Raw genomic sequence first — 27,869 nt, forward strand, 5'->3', positions numbered from 1 at the left:
AGGGCCGCCGCTCCCCGCACTTGGCGCTCTCCCGGCCCGCCCCGGCCCCCCTCAGCCGCCCATGGAGCCCCCCGCCCTCGCCGCCGCCCTGGCCCTCTCCGGGCTGGCGCTGAGCTGCTGCCGGGACCCGCTTCTCTCCGGTGAGTGAGGGAGGCGTCGCGGTGTTGGGGGGCCTTTGGGGCCGCTCTCTGAGGGGCGAGGGAGCCGGGCAGTTCTCCCCGGACCCCGCCGGCACCTCTCGGAGGTGGCCACGGCGACCCTTCCCGCTCGCCGGGTCGGTGCGGGGCAAGGGGTGGGGCGGGGTGGGGGGGCGATTTTCGTGCGGGAGGGTCTGCGGGAGCGCGGAGACCTGTGTGAGGGCGTGAGGGGGAGGGAGAGGGGCAGCCCCTTCGGCCGCCGAAGCGGTTCCGTGGCCGGGTTTGGGGGGACAGGGCAGCGTGGGGTCTGGGGGCACTGGGTGTCCCCAAATGGGACTCACTGGGAAACCAAGTCACGGGTGGCAGCAGGGGAGGATCGGGCCCCGGAGCGTGGCCACCTCACCTGTCTGCAGCGTGCCACCCGCGTTGGCTCCTCCGACCCCTCAGGTGCTCGGCCGGCCAAGGGATGTGGGGAGCCCGGAGCTTCGCTACCTGTTGGTGTGTGTTTTTCCCCTTATACAATTTCTCTGTGCCCTTTTGTCCTCGCCTCCCTTGTCACTGGTGATTTCAAGCACTGGAGGGGCTGTTCCAGGTGGTCGCGGTGTCACAGCCATCAGGTGCAAGGTCCTCCGGGGCACATTTTGCATATTCTAATCGTTGTTATTCTTTATAACATAGAATTTGCTCTACTTCCTTTTGCCATGAGCAAGATATCTGCTCATCAAGTTTTTGCAGATGTGCCTAATTAGATTTGGAAAATACTTACGTAGACTTTCTCAGAGGGAAAAAGGAAAATAAAAAAGCCTTTTACCAAAAAGGGAACTCAGAAGGTAAACTTTACAACTTTTCAGAAGTTACCTGAAGTGAGTATAATGTGAGAGTATTTTCGGATAAGCATGTAGAAAGCTGCCTAGAGAGGGACATGTCTAGACCACGTCTAGCAGCGCTCCCGGTACCGCTAGGACATGTTTGGTGTACACAGTAGGTCCTCCTTCCTTTGCTTTAGTCGGAGAACGTCTTCTCGGTAAGGTTTGTGGGCAGAGCTGGGGACAGAACACCCCATGTGTGACCACGTCCCTCCCCGCCGGCTGCGTGGCAGCGAGTGGGGACAGACCCCAGCGCGAGGGTTTGGTTTGAAGGCGACTGAGAGGATTCTCTCTGTTCACGCACCTGCACTTCCATCCTCTGGCCAACCTCTAATGGCATGCACTGGTGGCCACCGAAGGGACAGAGATGCCTGAGCACAAGCAGTTGGGGCAGGGGGAGGGGGAAGGATATAAAATGCCTCCGATTGCAGGGCAGGGGGGCAAAGGAGAGTGGATCTGGAAAGTGCTGACACCTGTGTGTCTTCTGCTAAAGAAGCTGGTAACGGTGCAGACCTGCACTTCAACGAGGACCTCTAATTCACAGGGCAGGTACAAAATCTGTGGATTTGCTAATCTGCACAAACCATACCTCGGGGTCTTCTTCTTGACCCCCCAATCCCACAGGACCGAGAGGGGATTGGCTGCATCGGGGTGCACCTGAAGCCGGCAGAACTCTGAAATGACAAACAGTAATGTCTTTTGTAAGGCCGTTTGTCACAGGGTATGTTTTTAATGCCTATTCCATTTCTATCAAATGCATTTCTCTTAATAGGTTTGTTCTAAAATGCAGTCAAAATACAGACTGCGTTGCACCATCATTTGCTAAGACAGGAGAGAAACTTTAACTTCTGGGCTTGCCTTATGAAAAATGACTCCAATTGTCGGCAATTAGAGGGAGTTAACAATCGGTTTTGCGCATAGCGCTGTGCTACTTCTCACAGAATGTTTCTGCTTCTCTCTGGGATATCTTACAGTTCCCATTAATCCAAACACTGACATTTGCAGCATTCAAACTTCAGTCATACCACATTTCTCAAGTGAATCAGAAATAAGAGATGGGTGAATAGATTGCCTAACATTAAAGGACTGTCTGAATTTGGTGAGTTTTGTGTTACAAGGCCAAAGAGATGGAAGTGCCTTCGGCAAATGTTAGTTTCAGTGAACAAATGTTATTTTATATGCTCAGTGCAACAAGATCTCGCTTCTAGTTTCTGTATTTATAGCGTTCGTTTAATTTCTCAATCAGAAATGTGTATGATTATCAGTCTGTCTTTCCTTTCCCTTTGGCAGTACTGGCTCACCCGGTCCTGGGTTTTCTTTCCAGCTGAGTCTCTCCTTTGAGCTGCTGTTCCAGCCTTCTCTCACAAACCTTCTGTCTCTTGTCATCTTTTTCTGCCCATGTCTGGCTGACTCAGAGAAGCAGTTCTACTTGATATGCCTTAAGCAATCGTCATGGAAATACTCAAAAAGCCATTTCTAAACCAGACAGATAGAAAATGAAATAGTTAGTCCGACACTTCAGCATGTCATGCTTGTACATGCATAGAGCATAACTCAAAAATCTGGAGTTACGGGAATGGATTTAGGCAGGATGGAGCCGAAGAAGTGGGAGGGAGGCAGGGATTACACGCTGCCAGCTGCAAAATGCGCATTCTTTGTCATATCACACCATCATGGGTGTGCTATTGACCGCTCCCTCCATCCCCATGGTGGCCATGGCCCATCCTGATAAAATTTCCAAAGGGATTGAGTCTGCCACGCTTGACAATGGAACAACAGTTTAAAAACTTCACAAAGAAAGAAAACAAATGGGTGTATTAAGGAACAGAAATTCTTAGGGGGCCACATCATACATTCTTACTTCCAGTGATAAAGAATCACAAGGACAAGCAAGTGTGTTTCCGTCTCGCAGCTTGGGACCAGCCAGCAGCTGCAAAACTGTGGCTAATCTACCATGTTTGTACTGCACGAATAAAGAGAAAAAAGGTACAAAATACATACTTTTAAGCATTAGAAATAATGATGACTGGCTCTCACACTCATAGCCTAATCTGCCTGCTTCCAACGTATTCCAGAATAGGTCTGGCCAGTCAGATAGCATTTACCTATTTTTTTTTTTTTTTCCTTTAAAAATAAAAAAGGAAGAGCAATGAAAAAGTGATTAGCTTGGAGGTTAGTAATCAAAGTTCCAGAAGAACAGCAAGATCACATATATAACAACTCACACAGGGAGCACAGGTACGGAACTCCACATGTCTGTACATTCCCAGGAATGCACATTCTCACAGGGCAGACAGATGCTCAAGTCAAGGTTTGATCAAACGTCAGGTGAGTGTTTGCTGTGATGACTCTTTGGGTTGGACCAATGCTAAATAACAATGAGGTGATTTTTAAACTACACGCAGAGAGCCCCTGTGCTGCAAAGGAGGAGTGATCACCAAGTGGTGAGCATCACGTCAGAATTTAACTGGCTGATTTATCAGATGGGGAGTTATTTCCTAGCAATTCTGAAGATTGCAATTTTAAACAAAGATCATTCTTTCCTGAGGTTTTTTTTTCTTTAGTTTGTATCAACTGTTGCGTTGTGGGTTTTCTTGCTGTTACAGTACAGGCACTCAAACCTGATCATTTTGGCATAAGGGCTTTTGTTGTATTAGTATTAACTGGAATAGGAAAGTATTGAAATGTAAAAATGCTGCACTAATTTTTTGCCTGGGTAGGTCTAAACCAGCCTGATACTTCCCCAAAACATTTATTTTACACCGTAACGTCCTATGGAATGAGCTGGTTTTTTCCCTGGCCAATGGTATGGCAGTACACAAACCAGCTTTTGGTTCAATCGATAAAACTGCGTCTTCAAAGAAAACCATCACACTGCTAAAAATATTTTTAATAATGACCACAGAAGCCATATTTGTCTCTTTGATCTCCTGAAGCTTCTTCTGGTTTTAATCAGTGTTCCCACATGAAGAACTGTGGCAACCTATGATAATAGAATCCCTATTCGCATCCGTAGGGAAACAGAAACGTTCTCATCCGAAGAAGGTAATTTGGTGGTGTTCTGCCCCTTCCACCCCCGGCCCCTGCCTCTGTCACTGCCGGGGTATCTTGGCATCACTTAAGTGGTTTCTGCCCTTTCCTCTGTGCGTTGCTCTCTCATTGAAGTGTTTCTGCTGTCTAATTATACCCTTTCAATCAAATTAGAGGCTGCAGCATCTGGTTAGTGCCTGTAACTGTTGCCATCTGCACCTAGATACAGTGCTTTCATTTAAGGAGGAGTGCTTAAATCGCAGTCCCCAGCAAGAACAAGGGGAGCAGTCGAGGTAGAATGGAAATGACTTAAAACCCGTCTCAGAACACCATGCGAGCACACACATCAGGCGACCGACACCTGGTCATTACCGGACCTGGTACCTCCGGTTCCATATCCTTATTTTATGCTCCAGCGTTTTTCTGACTCCTCTGAAAGGCCCTAAGAAAAGCAAGGGAGAGCTGAGCAGGCGCTTGTAGGAACCTTTCTTGATCCAGCCTTGCAATGTTTAATGTTCTGGCTGTCACACCGCCGTAATGAAACCCAAGATTTAAATAGCGGGTACTTTCATTTACCTTTCATTAATCTGCAGATTTTTAAGAGAAAACCTTGCTTCCTGTTTGGCAGTAGCCAGTAGGATGATTTCTGGCCTGGGTAGGCTAGTTTCTGATTGAGAATTGTCAGCCTTTCATCTCTCCGGCCACTAGCCAGCACTCCAAGTAGCTCCCAGAACGAAAAGCAAACAAAACAAAGTAACTTTATCTTTTTTTTTCAGTGAAATAGTAGCAAGTTTGTCATTCTGAATTTTCAGTCTCAAAAGCTATGTACGTGCCCCAACCTTAGAGGAATACTCTAAGAAGTCACTTAAACCATCCTGAAACCTCCAGCTCTTCGGTCTGCAATTTGTAATGTCACTAAATATATGTCTCTGAGAAAATACGGGCTTTGGAGAACGCTCAGAAGATTTATAAGATTTCCCACTTGTCAGCCAGGAAAGGAAGAGTGTTTGAGCAGTAGATAGCTGCTTTCTCTGCTTTTCATCCCATCTGTACAGAAAAGACTGCAGATGAAATTCCCGTGTTTGTATTGTTTCTGTCTGTGGTAATGTGGCACGAAATGAGAGTTTCTCAGGTAACTGGGCCTCTTGCCATCAGGGACTTCAGAGATTAAAACCAATATTTGAAAGGCCATCTTAGAAAACCATTGGAAGCCAGCGCAGACCCCGAAATGTCAGTGTTCTATCATCAGTGCTTCATTCAGTAAAAAAGCCAGTCTGTTCTATTCTGCACTACCTTAATTTTTCAAATGATGCTAAAGTGGCGCCCATGTGGAGCGCAGGCAGCCATACAGTCCCAAAGTAACAAAGGCAGAAATGATCACTGTAAGGTCCCTACATCGAAGAAGAAACCGAGACAGATGGAAAAAATTTCTATTACAGCTGCTGTTTGATCTTCCAAATGTTGATCTGGCTCTAATAAAACTAATTGTGAACCTGTATCACACACTGAGCATTCACTCAGAGTGGACAACTGTCCCCAGGCTTATTTTCTGGTTTTTCTTTCTAGCAGTTGCCACTCAAAATGTACTTATCTAGTCTCAGGGTTCATTTAAAAAAAAAGAAAAAAAAAAACACCAAACAAAAAGAGTTATTTTTCTGTCAACCATGGCACCTGACGTGTTGAAAACAAACCAGCCCTGACAACACACTGCTCTCCATGTTTCCTCACTCACAAGCGTGATCCTGAACAGGACCTGCTGGAACCTTCCAGCTTTCCAGAACTAGGGCTGCTGCAACGGTTCTGTCTCTGATTAATCCCGTTTGACATCCCCGTGAAACAGTAGAAGTAGCAGGGTCATTAGGCAGTTAATAGAGTGAAGTCATCACAGAAATTGATGTTAATCATGGATTTGACCAAGCCTCTACTTCAGACTATGTCTGAAACCCAGCTGACTGAGAGCTGAGAAATAGGAGGAGGTCGGAGACTTCAAGATTTGAATGGTCACAACTTCCTCCGTGTACTGTCTAAAACCCTGGTGATTTGATACAGGTTTATGGTTGACTGGATAGTTTAAACTGAGCATGAACTGCGTGCATGGATGGAAACAACATGAAAAATCCATCCAGCCCGGTGGCAACCTGATGCCTTCTAGGAAGCCACCAGCTTTAGCCTCCACAGCGCTCCCATTCTTCCCTTCACCACCCAGAGAGAACTAGGATACAGTGCAAGTTCTGTCATAGTATACCAAAGTTTTACAAAACTTGAAGGAATAAGGCTTGCTGAAATTCAGAGAGGTGGTATTCATTTCCCTGAGTCACTGTTCTGATGTTAGATTCCAAGCAAAGGCCTTCATGGCCTACAGTAACATGGAGGCGTCAGCCAGCATAAGGCCGCTGGACCCGGTGGGTGCCAGAACAGTAAAGGAGAGGTGGTTGGTGGTTGTTTTATTTTTTTTCCCCTTCCCTTCTACATGATTGTAATCTACCACAGTAATCAGGTAATTTGAGTAAGCCCAAGAGTTTTACCAAGAGTGCTCAGTCTGCTCTTTTCTGACTGTTCTATTTAGATAACCTCTTCCATATTAGTTTGGTGCAGACAAATATGGCTGGCCTTTTTTAAGCTCATCTTTTCCCAGAACTATTACACCAGTGGTGCAAGACAAAAAGGACGGAGGTTCTAACCTCCTCCAGAATCTCTTAGGACATTTGTCTTTAAAGGGCAGCCTCCAGATTTGAAATGGAGAGGATAGTGGCCTGTCTGCAGATGAAACGTTCACTTTGCACCTTCAATACATTTGAACATTAATTTCATAGCGAGATTGCTAAGGTAGTGTCTTGGCTGCCGTGCAGCAAAATATGGTGAAATCACTATGTGTGATAAATAGAAGAATTCAGAGGTTTACTGCCAAGATATTGAATATGCTGAGAGATCTGCATCCATGTTAGCAGGAATTTTATAGAAAACTGGACAAAATATATCTCAGCAGATCTCGAAGCTGATTGTTCAAGGCAAAAGAATGTAGGACTGAGGGCCTGATTTTTAAATGCTAGTACTTACTTGAAAAGATTGCACTCCATTGCTATGGCAAAATTATCATTAATCATTAACAAAATGAAAATTTCATAGCAAATTCCCTGTAACACGAAAAGTTACATATTTCATTTGCTAACAGATGCTAATTTCCATAACTTAAAGTTTCCATTTCAGTTTTTCTGGGATAATCAGTGGTTTTATGTTGGGTGTCACAGCCTCCCCCTTCCACAAAGCCAGGGGCGCTTCGCTACAACCTGGCCGGCACATTTTCCCCAAATCTCCAGGTTGTGCAAGGAACACAGGAGGCTCCGTTACAGCTACCTGTTGTCTGGGGAACAAAAACCTACAGCTCAGAGGAATGGAGAGAGCTCCGACTCTTCCTTTTGTGCAATGTCCTTACAGTACTAGTGTAGTGAAGTTTGAAGAAAATCTATTTTTAAAAAAAGCTGACGTGAAAATGAAAGGCAGTTGCTGCTGCAAGTTAAAGCATGGGCCAGTCTTAGCAGATGCTAAAATGGGCTGATGTTAACTTCGGCTGAGCCTGTGTGCCAGATCACATTCAGGTAGTGTAGCATTCCTTACATTTCTGAGCAATGTTAGTACATATTGCTTCTCCTTTAGAAGTGAGAAGTGAAAAAAATAAATGTTACAGCACTAAGCTAGAGTGGACATCTTTCCTGGATGTGTTTATCACTTCTCACAACTGCTTCTTTATACTGTACGTTATTTTGTTTATCCGGTTTGAGTATGTTTTCCTCTCTTTTCCGCCAAATTCATCAGCTTATATTTTTCACCTATGGCACAGAAAAACTTATATATTAACTGCAAAGCAAGAGAAGTACTGAAGAAAGTTGGAACACTGTGGTGGCTTTAAAGTGGGTTTTTTTCATATGTTTATGCAAATATCTGTGGTGGCCTAAATACTGGAAACTCAGATTTGCATTTTCCAGTAAATTTATGTAGCTCACCTGCATGGTTAAGGCAGTCAGGTAAATTACAGTAAGGAGGAATATTGACTTCAAGCTTGTTTTTGTTAAATTTGATAGCTTTCTGTCCAAGGATGATAGCAGTGTACATTCATGGCTGTGCAGACACCTCTCCTGTGTGCCTTCAGCAACAAAATTCCATTTAATAGCAACGCTAACCTGCCTAGGCATGAAAACACGCAGCAAAGGCACAAAAACATCAGCTTTCATCTGCTGTGTAATAAAACTGTGAAATAATCATTATAATTGCACCATTCTGATATTTGTGGGCCCAGACTAAACTCATTTCAAAGGCACAGGTTTAATGATACATTTTCCCTTCTCCCATGGTATTTCTAAATACAAAAAAGCGTACTGTTAGTATCAGGATTAAGCTGGGAGTGGTTTTTTTCCTCTCCTAACTGCAGCCACACGGGTCTGTCTTGCCTTGTTTTGTGAAGTCCATCTGGTGAGGGACACCTGGGATGAGCACACTCCACTTGAGAGCACTCGCCCTTCCCCTCGGGGCAGCAGAACGTCTTTGCAGCTGCTTTCTGCAGAGAACACCATCAGATAAAAGAGGGTTTTGCAGCCAGCAGTTAGTAGGAATCATTAGTGACTTTCCCTGATGCTACTCAGTACAAAGAAATGTTGACATGTTTTAATTCTGTCATGGACTGCTCTGTCTCAATGCTATTTCTAGATAAATGCATGGATGATAAATGTTACCGAGTATCAGTTATAAAGAGGATGGACTTTATTTATGGTACACTAATTACAATGACTGTTTCTGGAAGATGGTTACAGAATCACAGGATGGTTGAGGTGGGAAGTGACCTCTGGAGGTCACCTTGTTCAGCCCCTCTGCTCAAGAAGGTTGCCCAGGACCATGGCCACATGGCTTTTGAGTATCTCCAAGGTCAGAGATTCCACAGCCTCTCTGGGCAAACTGTTCCTATGCTCTGTCACCCTCACAGTGGTGACATTTTAACCAAAAATGTTTTGCATTTTTAGTAAAGGTAAAATTGTTCATGAATATGAATATTTATTTGATGAGAAGATGTCATTCATAAGACACAGCAAAACCAGGCAGCGTAAGATTTCTAGTTCAGCTGAGAAGGGGATAGTGTATTTAATAACTACAGAAATCATTGTCTGCTTTGATTTCTAACTTGTTGACTGTTAGGAAGTTAGGAAAAGAAACATAAATGGGAGAAAATATGAGCGAGGCAGAAGAACACTGACCTGTAAGTTTTAATCTGAAAGCACAAATGCTGCAGTAGCAAATCACAGTATCACAATTATATTTTGCTGAAGGAGGTCCCTTTCTAAGGCAATTCAAGCCAGAGAAAAAAACGCCTAAGAATATTTCTAAATCAGGATGTAAATGTTTGCAAGATCCATGCCTACAAAATCTTTCACTTTGTAAAGTACAGATTTTCACAACTCTAGTTAAACTGGCATGAGATTTTGGGTGGCATGCTGATAAGTGGCAGACTGATAACATCATCTAATTTAATTTTTGGAAAATTAACAAGATACAGGTTCCTCCTAATGACTAAACCAAGGGGGAAACAGTAAAAAATGTAGTATGCTTATTCAGAAAATGCATGTTAGTTGTATTAACCACTCATCAGACCTGTCTTATACGTTATTTAGTAAAGTAATGAATTCACAATCTCTTCAGTAGATGTTTCTGAGGGAAAACTTAAATCCCAGACAGCGTCTGTAGTTGCCTAAACAATGCAGGAAACACGTTAGTGAAAGGGAATGTGGCCTCTTGAGGACGGGGTAGAGGGCAAGGGGAGAACACCACAGCACTAACCCTACAAACATCCTCTCTCTTTTTCTGTTTCTGTTTCTTCCCAGAATGTTACACAGCGAATGGGGCTGACTATCGCGGCACTCAGAACCAGACCTCCCAATATGCAGGGAAACCTTGTCTTTTTTGGAATGAGACCTTTGAGCATCCATACAATACTCTGAAATATCCCAATGGGGAGGGCGGGCTAGGAGAGCATAACTATTGCAGGTAAGAAATATCTCATTGCTACTAACATTGCCTATAGACCAGTGTTAATTTAAACAGTTGACACAAAATGAGGAAGCCTCCTTTCATACAGTGAAGAACGTCAGAACCATGGATATTTAACAGTCATTTTTTATCCTGTAATCAGTACCCTGGATTGACAAGCATCATTAGTAGAATAACTTTTTCAGCCCAGCTCTCACCCAAAGTCCACATCATATATCCAGTCCATAATTTCGCACAACGGAGAAAGACTAGGGATTACTTAAATGAAAAGGCGGAGATAATAAAAAACATTGATCCAAGTCAGAACTAGAGAAGCGCTAGTGAATGTCTGTAGGAGTCTCTAGAACATTATGGGTTTTTTCCCTCACCCGCAAGCCTACTTCTGTTACACGCTAGATTTCCGAGTTTTGTGCTAATGTAGTCACTGAAAATTCTCAGTGAGCGTTAGCTGTTCAGTGACTTAAGAGCTGTTATTTGAATTCAGAAGCTCAACTGTCAGTGGTTACAACTCCAGCTCAAACCATGGCAGATAAACTTTCATTCCCTTGCCTTCTAGAGAAGTCCACCGTAACTACAGTTAGATCTCAGAATGAAACTGAAATGAGAACTGCAAAATTTAGGAGCCAAATAAGAACCTATGTTTAGGCCTTCAGAGAACTGACCAGCTAAGTTTTTATGCCCATCTATACTTGCTATAGAAATAGGTGGGGAATAACCTGATAGATACATTTCTTAAACAGTGATAACCATCAGCTCATATAGGATGCATATACAGTTGAGCGGTGTCTCTTACTCACTGGGTAATGGGGATGGAGATGTTTAAACCAAGAGATTAAGAACTGAGTTACCTGGAGCACAGCAAGTAAAGCTCTAATGTCTCCTTTGTGAGAAGGTTCAAATCACACCTCAGTTCTCCTGGAAGATGCCTTTACTTAGCAGGTTGTAGGCTTTCTAGGGTAGAGCCTATACACTTGCCACCTTCATGTTGAAATCATAAATATAAATAAATCATAAAGCATAATCATAATAAATCATAAAGCAATATAAATCAGGGTAAATAAGGCAAAATTAATATGCAGGATTTCAGCACAATTGCTATGTCACGAACATAGGGTTCTGGTTCTTCATCCAAGAACGTTTCCATATTTAATCAGAAATTGACATTCAAGAAAATATGACAGAGACAGGGCCAGCCAGTTAACCGAGAGTAAGTAAGAAAGCACAGAAGAGAGGTCTTGTCACAGGTAGCAGATGACTTGGGAGGATATTTCTCATTGAAGAACACTGGTGAAGGACAGGGAAGAAAAAGACTTACTTGGGATTTCCCGTGGCTGCAGCAGTGCTTCGAAATAACGCTGTTCAAAGTGTTGCACCAGTGGATGCTGTTTTCAGCCATACACAGAGAATTCAGCATTATTGCCAAGTTCTGAATTGACTCTCTTTTGAATCAGTTCAGTGTCTTACAGGAGCAAAGAAAAATAACACCTCCTACAAGAGAAACACCATATAAGTTGGGCATTCTGTAGAAAATGGCCTGGAAACCAAATAAACCCATCAAGCTGTCTAGTATCCAATTGGCATGTGAGCACTGGAAAGGCTGTCTTCCCATCAAAAATGTTTCACACTGACTTCATAGCCTCCCTCAGCCCAACGCTGATACAAATAGTAGAATCAAGAATGTAATTTTGATTGTTGCTGTGTGGCGGTATCCTAGATAGACTGTATCTACAGGGTCTTACTTTTGGCAGTCATCTCTGGGTGATACTTAGAATCACAGAATGGTTTGGGTTGGAAGGGACCTTAAAACCACCCCAGTCCCCCAACCTGCCCTGGGCAGGGACACCTCCCACCAGACCAGGTTGCTCCAAGCCCCCTCCAACCTGGCCTTGAACCCCTCCAGGGATGGGGCAGCCACAGCTTCTCTGGGCAGCCTGGGCCAGGCTCTCACCACCCTCACAGCAAAGGATTTCTTCCTAATATCTAATCTAAATCTACCCTCTTTCAGTTTGAAGCCAATACCCCTCAGTCCTATCACTAGGTTAATACAAACCTAATTTAATAAACCTAATTTAATACGTATTAACCACGTACAAAGCAAAGCAGGTACAAGCCATGCAAAAATGTACAGAACAGACTGAATGTTTATCCAGGTATTCAAGTAATCCTTGCTAGAATCTCACTTAGCAAGTGAGGATTTGGTGTTACAAGGAGCAAGAAGCCTGTCATCTGGTATGTAAGCCTGAGAAATGTCTCGATTACCAAATACAGTTTTTTACCCTCAATCTGCCACGTGTCAGATTGTCCTCTTTGAGATGGAGTGTGACTGGAAGGTTAGCCATTGCCTTCCTTGTGCTGTATCACTTGCCCCAGGAATATTCCCACAGGTGTATGGAATGATGGTCCTAATTAATCAATGCTTTTTAACTTCATACTCTGTTGAAAAAAAAAGCTTGGAAAGTCACTGTTTAAGTGTCAGAGCATACCTTTAGCATGCAAATCTTGTCGAGGCTTTTTGAGGGAAGACACTGCTGTTTTAGCTCTGTCTCTGCTATTCATTTGCTTGGTGACAATGGACAAGTTCGTCTTCCCTTCTCTGAGGCAACATGTACCTCACAAGGCTTTTTTTAAGGCATAATACATCGCTTTGAGGTTCAATTTTAGGGATAATATTTGAATAATCTAATTTTACACTTAAAGCATTGATCAAAAGCATGCTATCTCTCCATGGGTGGTCCTTACTTGGAATACTTTGTTTACGGCAAGACACCCTGTTAAGATGGAAATGCCTCATAATGTTCCACTAAACCTCATTTCAGCCATAACAAAATTATGCAGACTGAAGTTTTGGGAGATTTTGAAAGACACTCAATTGTTTCCCAACTGTAGGCACTTCTGAGGTTCAAGGCAAAGATTTCTAAAGACATTCATCACATTTCTCTGCAATTTCCTTGCATTTTAAGGCATTTATATGTGGAGTGCCATTACCATGATTCAATCACAGACATCTGATTTCTGTCATGCAGGTGTAAATCCAGAATTTCCTGTAATTGTGAGAACAAGGAAAACTGTGTTATTTTGAGTACAAGCTTTCCTTTATTTTAGTTGTCTTCTTTCTTTAGAGCACTGGGAGCTCTGCCATTACACCTAAATTCCCAGCACACACTTTCCTCGTCCACTACTTTTCCCACTCTGTTTGAAAGCCTAACTAGCAGCATTTTACTCAGCTGAATTGAACTCAACTCACCGGTTGTCTTCAACTATTTTGTCTTCAGTTATTTGACCAAAACCCATACCCAGCAGTTCTCAAATTGGATCTCCCTCCAGGAGTTGTTAATATGTCCGAATGTCAACGTGCAGGTGAACTGACATCTCAGTGTAGGGGGGGGGGCTAATTAATAGAATTAATGCCAAAGTACATGATAAAAGATTGCAGTTGGCCGTAGTTACAAGAAAAGGTCATATTTCAACCTGACTGTCCAAAATACCAGTTTATTCTCTTAAATTGATCTTTTAATTAGTGAATAGTTTTTCAAAGTGTGCGTAGAAAAAACTTTAAATAACTAATAACTAATTAGGTCTGCACAACAGCAAAGAATAATGGTGGACACATAAAAAATTATCCATCAATATATCAGATCACTGGAAGAGATTTATTTAGGTTTACTGAAGGGGAAGAAAAGACCTCAGTCTTTCCCAGAACACTTTATTGGAGAAATGTTTTTGTCATCATACAGAAAGCTGGAGTCTGGACTCTTTTGTATCAAGGCAAAAATCAAGTTTAGGAGCCTAATGAACCTGTACGTAGGATGTGGGGCTGAAAATCTTCCTCTCTCTCTCATTACTGTCCAGAAATAGCTCTGCACCTTTTAGACTTAAAGGAAAAATAAGTTATTTTTTTGACATTACTAGCATTTTGTGCTTACTGTGTACTGTAATAACCAAAGTTATCTGAACTTCCTGACTGATTTTGCATTATTCTTGGTATATGGTTAAATATTCAATAGGTATTAGAGCCAAATAATGATGACACTGAAGCTTAGTAAGATTTATTTTTACATGGATTTTGAAACTATTTGATAACTTTTTACTCACTCTCTCTATTTTCCTCTTTCAGGAACCCAGATGGAGATGTCAGCCCATGGTGCTACATTGCAGAGCACGAGGATGGAATATATTGGAAATACTGTGAGATTCCATCCTGCCGAAGTAAGAGCACCACGCAGGTTTTTAGGCCCGCATCTCTGTTGCACAGAGATTGGCAGTTAAACAGCAGTGGGGAGCAATTTTCAAACAGAAACTAGAATAAGGCAAATCAGCTTATTTTCAGTTGCAGACTAAGCAACGTTTTATACAGGTCTCTACAGTTAGTGACAAACCTGCTGAATCGTTCCTCCATTGCTATCCTATTATTTACAAATAATACCAGACAGAGAATCACTCAAAACTTAGGAAGTACTGCTAGTTTTTTTTTAATCCATAGAAATATACGTCATTCATTTATTAAAATCTAGAGAACAGAAATAAATAGGAAATTATTAATTAATTTTTTACAAGGTACGTACGTGTCCGTTGTTTGCAATTAGCTTGTAAAATGGATGGCATTAATTTAATGTGTATAATACATCATACACAGAATTTCTTGAAAGAAACAGAGACAGTGTGAGAGGACATGGGGAAGAGGCGGCTAGTTGTTAGGTTTATGGGAACTCAGGGCTGGAATCCTGTTCCTTGCAGGTGCCTATATTTAGCATTGCTGTGAAACCCCAAACTGGACTTTGTTCAATTTTCTTTTTAACAGATAATACACAAGTTATTCACCTGAAGCTTCCTTCCAGTATTTAGTATTTTTAATGTATTATATTATTTACCTTGTCCAAAGTGTGGAGGTTTTGTCATGATTCGTGTCAATATGTTCCAAAATTTTCATTCCTGAATGCTCCAGGATGAACTCCCAAGAATCACATTCTTTAAAATATGCCTAACTACACCTTTTATTAAGTCTAATCATTAATGCCTTTACTTGCTTTCCTAACTTCTGTGCAAGTACTCGCTATTTCTAAGGGATAATTTATGTGTATGCTGTCAGAGCAGTTGTCTGTACATAGGCATCCTTTCCATTGGAAGAAGTACATTTTTTACTTGAAGTTAAGAAAACAAAGCCAAACAAAATAAAATAGATCTCAAGTGGTTTTTTTACTTTGCCCACAGTTTTCTTTTTTTATGAATGTGAGCGAGTGATTCACATCTCCAGCCTAGGGAAACAAATATTTAAGTGTGACCTTAAGTTGGTTGACTTTTACCTAGACTTAAGTACAGATTTAAAGAGTCTAATTTAAATAACACACAATCATTCAACACTCCGATACTCATTGTTCAGAGGACATTTTACTCTTACTTTTCTAATATACCAGGTCCTATTTAGGAAACATGACCCTCCTAATTAAGAAATTTATCTTGGTCTAAAATGAAAGAATTTGCATTTTCTTTAAAGACCACAGATGTTAACAAATTCTCTGGATATGGCACCAGTGAAAAAGCTGAAAGGCAAATTCTCTCCACTCCATTTGTTCTACACAAAGGATCCTTTTAAAACCAGCCCCACTCATTTTCTCTGTGGTGGGGAGCGGAGGATTTAAACTTGGACACTTACTTGCACAGATAATCCAGACTTACATTTACAAAATGTCCTTTTGACCAGTAGCAGCTGCTTCAAGCATTGCACTGAAACTGGATACTAGAAAAAGAAATGGCAGCAATTTAGAACAAACTGTACATTGCAAGCCCATCCAAGTCTTAATACAAACCTCATGGTTTGTGAAGCTGTGTAAGGAAAAAAAAAAAAAACACTTTTATTCTTTACCAGATTTTCTGTTTTCAGTAAGCATGATGGTAAATCACAGGACCATCAAAACCAACTTGTGAAGTGCATAATACAAAACTGAGTTTTGTGATGGAGCAAGAAAGCAATTGTGTAGAGAAATCCTAGTTGAAATTTTTAGAGAAGTAAAAAAAAAAATTGTCTTTTATATAAGCTTCTTTTCCATAATTATATTTACTACTAGAAAAGACAAGTATCTGGAGCATAATTTACCTATAAATGATACCCACATAATACCACTACAATGCCAGCAACATGAAGCATCTTGATTGCCTAGAGAGATTTGCATGCAGTGATTCACTGTAGCAATAATTAAGAACCTACAGTTCAGAATTTTTCATTATGGTGATGATTTCACACGATTATATCATGTGTCTTGTTCGCTAATATTTGTACGTAACACAGAGCGTTTCATTCAGAAACGTGCTCTGGTGTTCTGCGTGTGCCAACATGCTGCACGGGATTTAGCAACGTTAGACGAGGCTGGATGGGAACCATCTCCCAAGACAGTGGTAGTTACCCGGGTAGGAGCTTAGTCTTTCCTTTTCTTCCTCTCCTCTTCTTCCTGGCTGCTCTGCTGAGCAGACTGGAATGGACATGAACAAAATTAAAAGGCAAGAAGGCAGCACGGAGTCTTGAGAGAACATGTGCATCTCACATGGGGAATTCAGAACTGAATGCTTTAGATGGTTTGTTTGCAACGTTGCAGCTAGTCCTGACTATTTTAGTCTCTTTGTTAACGGGGTTAGGTTGAAATTAAAAGGAAATAACAACTTAACGCTCCCAAAAGGTAAAAGAGAGAAAGGCTTGCTGCCCCGCATAATGGCATCTCCATCTTCATGGCCTGCATGAGTCTCTCACCGTGAACAGATCTCATTACTGGAATTGTATTTCCTGTGTGCATGTATGTCGTGTAATAGATTTATTTGTTACTGAAATACTGATGAAGTGTTAAATGGCAGAGCCAGGTAAGTTGTACAGAGCTGCACTGATCACTCTGTAAGACTGATCTGTATGTGTCTTAAGAAGGGAACAGCGAGGAGCTCGCACCATTTGAGACCCTATTCTGGTGCATATGACCATTGCAAAACGCTCAGAGTCTCTTGAAAGCCAGCCAGATGAGCAGAGCTGGGATGTGGCTTTGAGCTCAAAAGGATGAATTCCATATTTTAATACATGTGCCCTAACACGTAATATGCAGAAGCTCTGGTGTTTGCCGGGACCTCATTATGCCTTAAAGGTCCCTTCCAACTTAGACGATTCTATGATACATTTGATGTGGGACTACATAAGTGCTTTTAGCTGAGCATCCGTCCTTGGGCTCATGTAGTTTGTTGATTTGATCTCAGTGTAATTTGAAGAGCTGGGCACTGGCGTGGAAATTGCTGTTCACTGTTAGGCCGGACTGATGCTTCTTCTGTTTATTCCCAGTCACATGACACTAATTTTATTTGCTAGGTACAAGAAAGTTAAAATACTTCTGCGACACCAAAGAGACCAATTAGCTGTAGGATATACCCAAACGGTACGCTTGATTTAGTTACAAAATGTAGGAAGTTTTCAAATTACTCAGTCTAGTTTCTTAGCACGGAACAAGACTGAAGTACTAATCCTCTGGAGACAAGGTTGAAGGGTCTCAGCAATAAAGATACTTTAAAAACAAACAAACAAACAAATATTTATAAAATATGTGGTTTTAGGAAATCCCAGGTCTCCTAGGACAATGAACGAGGTTGGTTAACTAGGAAGCTTTTTCAGGGCAGTGAAATCATGAACTGTACAAAAAAACCTGTGCTCTCTGGAGTTTTCTGCCCAGCTGTGCTCAGCTGGGGTGGGGCTGAAACGGGGATTTCCAAAGGTATGTTAAATCAGGCTGGAACTTGAAGTCTCGGTACTTATATGCATGTTGCTGCAGGGCATATCAAAGTCGTTAACTCCATGGAAGTGTTTATAATTGAAATTGTAGCATTCTTAGAAAACAAAAATATTTTATGAATAATATTTGAAGCAACATTATCTAATTATTCAAAAAATATACATATTTGAATTTTCTTCTCAACTTCATTAGTTCTTCTTTATAATACTATAATCATCCTCCTCAGGAGTATAACCATACACACAGCAGCATATTTGCTGGTCACTAACAGATATAGTAACCCTCTTCCTCACAACAAGGAAGCTGCTGTAGGCACCATAGACTAAGTCTGGGAGAAGTTCTCAGGCAGAGCTGTTAACTCTTCCAGCGTGATTCAGATTTTAAGGGTGAGCTGACATCAGTTTCCATGCTCAGTTTATAATATTCCAAAAGAATAAGGACGAGACCATCTTTGTTAGATTTAGACAAATAGAAGTTCAGAATTCAAGGCATTGTTTCAATGGCAGCTGCACATGGACATGTGTAAGAAATCCCAGAAATGGGCCTTCCAGCATCCAATGAAGAGATAATGTCAGGACTACTCTACAAGAGTGCGCAGTAAAAAAGCATCAAAGCATTCTTACTGTATTTATGTGAAAGTACAAGTATATAGGAGCAGGTTACTAACACACAGGTTATCTGATAGAAAAAAGGGCCCCCTGTTCAAGAGATGGCTGGTTCAAAAGGAGTCCCAAAACAGTTAATCCACATGTTATCAGACATCAGAGGCTGAAAAACCCCAAACCCAGCATTTCCCCCCCAATCAAAAACCTGAAACAGTGCTGTGCCACAAGACCTTGGCAAGAGAGAGTTCAGCGTTTACTAGGGACTGAAATAACAAATGACTGAATAAGGAAAGCTCTCGAGCAGTTCTGTGACCACATCCCATGTTACCCAGAGCCGGGGAGGTTAGGTGGGCAAAAAATAATCCTTGTCAGTCTGGCACAGGGATAAAAAATATCTGACCACAGAGCTGGTAAGAGATTTAATTCCAAGTATGTGAGCAGATATGGCAAGTCGGCAAGGGATAATTTTATGCCATTAGAGGAGCACTACATTGTACCCCACATCCTCTCTGTAGTAGCCATGGCTAAATCCCAGTGCTTTGATGAAAAGTGCAAAAACAAAACAAAGCAAAAACAGAGGACAAATTATGCGCCGAAGGGGGGAAACTCTTTCTGACCTCCCATAGTGACGAGGGAGCCTTGAAATGTTGTATTACTGCAGTATAAATAGATGTTTCTTTAAAAAAAAAAAGTAATATTGCTCACTTTGAAGCTCTTTTTACATACCATAAAATATGATACTTTGAATTTATGTCAGAATTTGAGTTTTAAATATTAGGAAATTCCCCTATATAAGTATGTAGTCCCTCCCATAAAACTTGCCAAACTCCAGCCTGAAAGAGTTTCGGTTCTCTTCCTCAAATATCTTTCGAAAACTTCCAGAACTTCATTGTTTTGAAAGATCAGCCAGAAATCACATTGTTTAATTTACGTTGTTAAAATATGTGTAATCATAGTCCAGAAAACCCTCAAAACCTCCAAACCCACTTAATGCCTTTTTATTTTTTTAATCATCTCTATCAGGAAAAGTGAAGCAGGTATTTATCTTGTCCCTATGACTGCTGCTCACAGAAAACAGCTGCCGAGTATTGCAGGTACATTGCTAAGGAGATCAGATGCTATTTCACCACCTGTCATTTATCCCTGGGCATGTTTGGAAAACATGACAAGGATCTAGCGTAGAGTGACGTTTCCCGTGCTGCGAAATCGAGACAAGAGCGCAGAGATTGCTGCTGAGAGACCAGGTAGTGCATAAAGCGGTCTGTGTCCCGGGCACGCCTTTGAAGTGACTGTTTTTTGTTGTTCCTGCCAGTGCCAGGGAATCTTGGGTGTTACAAGGATCACGGAGAGCCACCACCTCTGACCGGCACCAGTGAGACCTCCAATAAACTCACTATCCAAACATGCATCAGCTCCTGCCGGAGTCAGCAATTTAAGGTGATTTCTTTGACATACGTTTACAAAGAAAAGAAATAAAGTTTTTAGATTATTTATTTTGGGATAAACTACAAGATACGCATTAGTGATGGGTTTTGTCAGTGTTGGGTTGATGGTTGGACTTGGATGATCTGAAAGGTCCCTTCCAACCTGAACAATCCTATGTTTCTGTGATGCTAACGTGCCTTCAAAGACAAAAGATGGCAATATTCCTAAAGCACTCTATCATATTTCTGGTGTCATTCCCCCCACTTTTTTTTTTTTTTACCTTTAGGAGGTCTAAGATCTCACCCCCACTCTAAGCCCTCTCTCTGCATCCAGAGCAATCTGGGCTAACGACCAATTAGTAATTCCAGGATGCCAGGAGGAAGTATGCTCGCTGCCTGCAGTTATGAGTGACAGACAGGGTGCCCTAACTGCCCTCCAGTCCATCCTTCCCGCTAGTCTCGGTAGCATCCTGACAGCTCAAACAAAAACAGTTTGTGGTGGGACCACTGACCTCTAACTAATTATACATCTCCGAAACGCGCAGATTCTGCTGCCAGCTTTCTTGCTCATACAGCCTCCCGCTGTCACTCCTTTAAGTGTCATCCCTCCCTTCCTTACGCGTCTTTGTTGTCAAAGTTTGCAGGCATGGAATCAGGTTATGCTTGTTTCTGTGGAAATAATCCCGACTACTGGAGATATGGGGAGGCAGCCAGTACGGAATGCAACAGTGTTTGCTTTGGAGACCACACTCAGCCCTGCGGTGGGGATGGCAGAGTCATTCTTTTTGACAGTAAGTATCGAAACAGGCTCGGTTTTGCCCAAAGGAGAGGCCTCAAATGTTCAGCAAATTAGGGAAAAGGGTTTAAATGCCCAGAGAATGGTTGCACACAAAACAGCAAAACACCTAAATTCAGTATAAAAAGAGCTTCTTACCATTTCTGTGTAAAATTCACATCCGTTAAAAATGTGAAGTAGCTCTTCCAAGAAATGACGCCTGCCCGGGCGACTGACTCACGCTCCAGAGGTTGTCTCTTCCTTCCCCACAAACGGTGTAACTCAGCCATCACAAACACCATGTCACAAGAGACTCCTCTGGAGCTGATTGTACCGGAGAGTAGAGAGGTGACTGAGTGAGGCACCTCAAATAAAATTTCAATCTACTTGGGTTTTTTTTATTAAACCAGATGAGATTTGCTATACCCCAGTTAACACAGCGTGAAGCAGTGTGATAGAATTGGGACAGGGAAGGAGCAGACCCCAAAAGTACAAACAAGTTCCGTTGCAATTATGACCATTGCTGATTTCATCATTTCTTCTACATAGAAACCCTCCTTTCTACTCCTCTTTTCACTACCCATACCAGTGCCAGCTGTGTAACCTCCCAGGTTGACGGTATGAGTACCCAGTGCAGGCTCCCAGTACTCCCAGGAATACTGGAAAAGTTCACAGGATGCACCAATATGTCGTTGCTTCTCAGATCTCAGCTGCCTCTGGTGCAGAAGCTACCTTTTAAGTTGAGTTATAAACTTTTTGGAACTAAACCCGCCATCATTTTCCACCTTGTATCACACAACCAAACTTCCCATCTCTTACTCTAAGACTCTGGTTCCCAGCTCATGAGACAGAACGAGGTTTCAGTTGAGACAGGACTTACTCTGTTCACTTCCAAATTCTGCACAAGATACGAAGAGAAAACCAGGTTGGACGGGGCTCTGACCAACCTGCTCTGGCGGGAGGTGTCCCTGCCCAGGGCAGGGGGTGGGACTGGGTGGTCTTTAAGGTCCCTTCCAACCCAAACCATTCTGTGATTCTGTAAGAGAAGCACCTGAGCTGCGTGTTGCTTTCAGTGTTGAGATAGTATGTTAGTCTTTAGCTTCCCACTGCCGCATGCTCTGTCTCCTTCTGCTCTTGGCTCCCAAACCCTTGATGGATAAAGACTTTCTGATGTGTGAAGCTTTCCTTTACTTGCCTGACCGAGAGCTCAGCAGGGTGTTACCACGAGGACCTGTGCTGTGTCCTCTGATACACAGCAAGGGAGAGAACTGTGGCCGGGTAGGAGAGGTCATCCTTGGAATGGCCACCTATTTTCTATTACTGATGACCAACACCGCCTCACCTCGTTCCTCTTTTCCAGATTATGTCGTATCCCGAGAACCATCACCCCAGATCCCTGTACACTCCCCCGCGCACCCTGCCATTAACCTCATGTGTTCGTGTGGTACTGTCACACTCAGCCGTAACGCTCTGACCCACAACACAGAGCTCTGCCAGCTCTAGAAGGAAATGAGCGGGGGAAAGCATTTCCATCCCATATGGGGCAATGCTGTACGTTGTCAGGCAGCTGTGGAGCAGGAGTCGTTGCCGTTCTTGGTTAATATTGCCGGGTGGAAGAACATCGTGTGATTCAGTAATTACAAACAGCACAGCCAAATGTAGCAATACCTAGAAGCCGTTTGCAAAGAGGAAATTTGCTCTCTCAATGACAAATCTCAATTCTATCAATTCAATCTATTCAGTCTCTTCAAACAATTCGATCTATCTGATTAAATCACCAGCTCTGATAGCGTGGTGTAAATGCCAAACACAAAATCCTCCATGGGGCTTAGTACCTCTGTGGGGCCTTTCACATTCTTTGTATTCTTCTTTCATATTCTTTCAGTTCCTCTAGAAGGATTTCACCGCGCGGCACTGAAGTGTGAGATTTGCTCAGGCTACAATCAGGCCTTACTCCAGAAAAAGAGAAATAGTTTCACATGACTTTTCTGGCAGACATATGCTGCTTCTTGTCCTCGTTCTCCGAGCTCCTTTTAATTTGTATTTATTAAAGCTCTTTCTCAGAGGCCTGTGAAAACTGAGACACTTCAAAACACTCTGCTTCCTTCATTTCCATTCTTACAGGCCTCTATTACAGGGCTTTAATTAAGCTTTCAGAGCAAATAATTCTACTTTGCTTCATCAGTCCTTCAGCCTAGATATGGGGGAGCGATAACTGATCCAAACAGTTTTGTCATGAAATACGTTATTATATAATAATGTATATATAATAGATATACAATAGTGTGTATTTAGGGGATATACATAAATACATATATATGCATATATAGCTATATACCATACATTAAAAAAATTATATATGTGTATATATAGATATTAAGTCAGTTGGCTAGCATTTGAGTTTCTTTCTGGATTTACTGGTAAATAAGTTTGCACTGGGAATCTGGATAGCTGTCAAGGAATATACAGATTTACTGGGCGTGTGCTTGTTTTGGACATAAAAGGTAGCAACAAATCCAAAAGATTTTCTTCATAACAGGATCTTGTCCAAGTTACCTAGTGAAGGTAAGGTCAGAAGATATTAATTGGATATGATCAAAAGGCAGGATGCTTAAAAAGCACCTATAAATGGCCCCAAAGGTGATTAAGGGCTTACAGCGCGGTTCATACAAGGAGAGGCCGAGAGATCTTGACTTCTTTGGCCTTGAGAAAAGAAGGCTCAGGGGGATCTTTTCAATCTGTGTAAATAACTGATGGGAGGGTGTAAAGATGAAGCCAGACTCTTCTCAGCGTTATCTAGTGAATAGACAAGAGACAACAGGCACGAAGTGAAACACAGGAAGATTCATCTAAACATAAGGAAAAGCTTTTTTTTTTTTTTTTTTTTTACGGTGAGGGTGACACCTTCCAGGTTGCCCAGGGAGGTCGTGGAGTCTCCATCCTCGGAGACTCAAATCATAACTCGACAATGTCTCCTGCTTTGAGCAGGGGGATTGGACTAGACAATCTCCAGGGGTCCCTTCCAACCTCAAGTTTTTTCAATTTGATAAAGCTGTGAAGGAATTTCAGTAATTTGGCAGTGGGAGTTACAGTCACTAACCCACTTCCCTGCCTGCCCGATGGGGATGGAGTCCCTGGATCAGTGATTTATCATCCTGTTCCTGCAGGGATGTGGAAAGGGAATCTGGTTACACACATGGACAAGGGGCAGTTGCAGTATTTAAGATTGATACACAGGTCTCAGAGCACCGAGACAGAAGGAGCATGTCCCCGGCAAACCCACTATCACAGCTCTGTTCCCAGAGCTGTCGACAGCAAAGAAAACCTATCCCAGAGACTGGGCATTCTGCTGGGGTGGCAAGTCTGCACCTTCATTTGAGTATTAGAATCTACAGAGTGCTAAAGCTGTGCATAATGAATGTGTAACTGCTTTCTTTTTCCATTTCTCCCCCTCTCCTCCTCTTTTCACAGCGCATATTGGTGCCTGTGGAGGGAACTACACTTCTGCTACCGCTGTGATCTATTCCCCAGATTTTCCCGACACATACGGCACAGGCAAAGTCTGTTACTGGACCATACAAGTTCCAGGGGCATCTCAAATCCACTTCAGCTTTGTGCTTTTTGAAATCAAAGATGCTACGGATATGGTGGAGTTGCTGGATGGCTACACCTATCACGTTCTAGCTCGTTTCAACGGCAAGAACCGGCCTCCCCACACCTTTAACATCTCTTTGGATTTTGTCATTTTGTACTTCTTCTCAGATGAAATCAATCAAGCGCAGGGATTTGCCATCAGATACAGAGGTAAGAGGCTAACTTTGCCTTTTCTACCTTTCAATGAGCCGTTAAAACATTGAATTCACACAGGAGATTTCTGAAGTGGCAAAAAAAGAGCAAATATTTTCCCTCTCATGTCTGAAACATGTCTCATGTTTCATCTATCTTGTTGCCACTGCTCAGTGGGTAAAAGCTTGCCTAAAATTTCTCTCAACTTGGAACACCCAGTTAGTGATGTCATAAATAGCAAAATTTAACTTTTCGAACATTCAACCCTATATATACCTGCCTTTCAAAACAGATTGGAAAATGACAAAGTTAAACAAAACAAAAAAAATGAGTAGTCCATCTGCATCTTGGTCCAACTCAGCTCTTTCCAACGGTCTGTCCCACTCAGATCAAAAGTCATCAGGAGAAAACATTTTAGTCCCTGAGTTGTACCTACTGTTACGATGAACAATTAAATTCCAGAAAAGTTCTGGGAACCCTGACTTGGTGAAGTACAGGCTTTTTCTGGCATCAGACATAATTTGATTATTGGAGTTCTTTAAATAAACCAGGGAGCAGTGTATACCTGATTACAAGCACAAAATAAGAGTCCAATTATACCTGTTAAGAAATGTTATTGTGATTGTTCTCTTGTGTTTTCAGCTGTGAAGGACAACGTGCATCAGAAGAGCATTCCAATGAATCAGACCCTCTCGGAGAAGAGAGCTGAACAAGCAAATCTCAGCATCAACACAGCCCGGTCATCAAAGATACTTTATGTCATCACAACCAGCCCAAGTCATCCTAGCAGCTCCATGCCTGGTAATGTTACAAAAAAATGTGGAAACAGGAAAAACATTTTGCCAAAACATAATCTTGAGTCACTGTTTCCTTTGCCTCCTCCTCCACATTATCTGATCCACCGTGAATTTTCATTTAGTCTAATTACCGCTAACTGTGCTGCCCTCATCACTGTTTAAAACTCACTTCTCAGCATAAATCGAAGTAGCGTGAGTCCTTGAGAATGAAAGCACGTCAGAATAAGGTGTGAGTCAGAGCAGCCTCCTTATTAGCAACTGCTGCAGTGACCAGGTTTTACCATAGAGGTGGCAAAAGGTGCTGAAAAAAAGAGCAAGCTCTTCCAAGAGTCTGGAAGAGCCCGAATGCTGGATGCATCCCACTTATCCCAATTCACAAAAGCTCCAGCAATAATACAAAGAGGGCTACGCAAGGACGAAGTGAGTTAATGGATGCGGGGAGATGCCAGTGAGAACTGTCACGTGTCTAGAACTCACCTTCGAGACATCACTTCATTCAGGAAATTGTTGAGTGGTAAATGATTGAAGGCTGGAAATGCGCTCGTGGTGGATGTCGCTGTTGGTCTCTCCTGTCTTTAAACTACCCGGGGCATCTGCTTTTACATATTGTTGAAGCTGGGCCTCCATCGAAGCCGTCTGAATTCCAGCCCCAGAGCGCCAGGAGGTGCCTGCCCATCCCCACGTACCCAGCCAGGCTGCAGACCATGCCCAGGGTCCTGGGCACAACCTCTGGCTTGGGGCCCGGGCTGGTGCCTGAGTGACCACCGCAGTTATGAAAATAGTGTTAAAATCATCACGAACAGCCAGTGCTTTGGGGAAGGGGCATTGGGTGGGATGGAACTTACGCTTCCTTTTTTTGCGCCTTTGAGCTTCAGGACTTCTGGAGGTGATGGCCTTTATTCAGTTGTTCTAATAATACAAGATCCTTATAAGGCTGTTCACTGTGCTAAATATGTCAGAGTTATATGCTAGTGCCATCCCTTTTCCCGTCTCGATGTGCTGTAGCCTCCCCCTGCAAGATTACGGAAGTACAAATGAAAAGCTGATCTAATAATTCAGAAATCAGCTCCCCTTGGCCCCCAACCTCTGAAATCGTTCCAGCGTTACGATCTGTCAAGCTATTCTGTAAGTCCTGCCTGAAGTCAGCAAAACTAAATTGAAATGTAAAATACAATGACCCAAGAGCCTTCAGTGTGAGGTAATAAAATAACAGACCACAAATATTGATCATCCATCTCAGTTGATTCTAGAAAGGGAAAAAAAACCAAAAAAACAACAAACATACTTAGTTATTACTTACATAATTACTGATATAAAACTAGGCCATCTCCTTGCAAACACAGTTACTACTGATAGCATATATTCCAGTATGTTGTTTAGTCTGCTCTTAAATTGTCCTCTGAGTGAGTTTTGATTTCTTTCCTAGATGCTAGTTAGATAATTTTATTGGCAAACGCTTTGAATTTTCCCAGCTTCCAATTTTACGGGGAGCAGTCCTGCATGGGAAAAACCAGTTCTGACTGAGAGTTACAGTCTCTGCCAGTCTTTACAGAAAACACTTAAAGGTTTAAGGCATCTTCAAATTACAGTTTTGAATAAAGCATCAGAGAGCTCTGTGTTTCTTTTGTGCAACTGTAATTTGCAGTTCTTTTGTACAATTTAAACATTGTAAGTAAACGAATGTCCTCTCCTCTTTCTCCTTCTCCCTCTCCCCTCTTCTCTTTTACAGAGTGGACAATATACAGTCTCACAGCACTGCTAATCCTAAGTGTTACAGCCATAATAGCAAAGATATTTCTCCACATAACCATGAGGTGAGTATGGAGCAAAACTGTCCCTGGAGCATGGACAGAAACAGAATATCTCTTTTGCTCTTGTTTTGACAAGATTTGTATCTTAAGGAATAAAAAGGTTTCTCATACTGAGCAACGTTATATGGCAAAGAGGAATCAGACACCTAGCATTGGTGGGAAGAGGTCTAATTATGATAATGGTTTGCAGGAAAAAAATTAAAACCTCATCCCAGATTGAGGAACCAAGAAAAAAATTTTAGATGTAGGCTAGTTAATACCTACTTTCTTTTACTGAAATACTGAAAATGGTTCAAAGATGAATTACAAAAATGAAAATCTGTATTATGGTGTGACACTTAACCTGTATCATTTCTTTTGCCTATTAAAAACAAGATAATTTTATTACTATGTTTCTCTATACTCACACCAAGTAATTTTTGTGTCCTCTAGATGGACAGTCATTGAATGAAATGATGGGGGAATTATCAACAAGTTGTAACTGTTGAATATTGTATTTACATACCACAAAGAGGCTTAAATATACAAGGAAGTTAATTTATGTTAATAGCAATTAGCAATAGAATATTTACATTCTTCTTAGCTGAATGTCACTGCTTTCATTAGGGTAGCAACTATGCTAGCGACAGAAGACCCTTCATTTGGTCTTCCCAAGCACCTTCACAGTGAATTAACGCTTGTTTCGCAGGTCCCACCCGATCCCATCTGCAGCTGAACGGGGAGATTCCGGGGAGGTCACCACTGCTGGTGAGATCTGGAGCATATTCTACCAGCCCTCCACATCCATATCCATCTTCAAGAAAAAGCTTCGAAGTCAGCAAGACGATTGCAACCCACTAGTGGGAAACTGA

General features: G+C 42.2%; 1 protein-coding gene across 1 annotated transcript; it reads left to right on the forward strand.

Moving 5' to 3' along the window:
• The first annotated feature begins 61 nt into the window (after nt 1-61).
• On the forward strand, nt 62-27,869 carry KREMEN1 (kringle containing transmembrane protein 1). Its single transcript, XM_074159635.1, has 9 exons — nt 62-140; nt 9,901-10,063; nt 14,181-14,272; nt 19,738-19,862; nt 20,487-20,640; nt 24,096-24,428; nt 25,053-25,211; nt 26,937-27,021; nt 27,707-27,869. The coding sequence occupies exons 1-9, from the start codon at nt 62-64 to the stop codon at nt 27,867-27,869; spliced, it is 1,353 nt and encodes a 450-aa protein (XP_074015736.1).

This window comes from Numenius arquata, chromosome 16, assembly GCF_964106895.1.
Source record: "Numenius arquata chromosome 16, bNumArq3.hap1.1, whole genome shotgun sequence".
In the NCBI taxonomy this organism is placed as follows: domain Eukaryota; kingdom Metazoa; phylum Chordata; class Aves; order Charadriiformes; family Scolopacidae; genus Numenius; species Numenius arquata.

Bases quoted from the DNA above. Each gene is read 5' to 3' on its own strand.
- KREMEN1 (XM_074159635.1), top strand. From the start codon at position 62: ATGGAGCCCCCCGCCCTCGCCGCCGCCCTGGCCCTCTCCGGGCTGGCG. The intron at 141-9,900 runs GTGAGTGAGGGA...GTTTCTTCCCAG, and splicing joins CCGGGACCCGCTTCTCTCCG to AATGTTACACAGCGAATGGG. The intron at 20,641-24,095 runs GTAAGTATCGAA...CTCTTTTCACAG, and splicing joins CAGAGTCATTCTTTTTGACA to CGCATATTGGTGCCTGTGGA.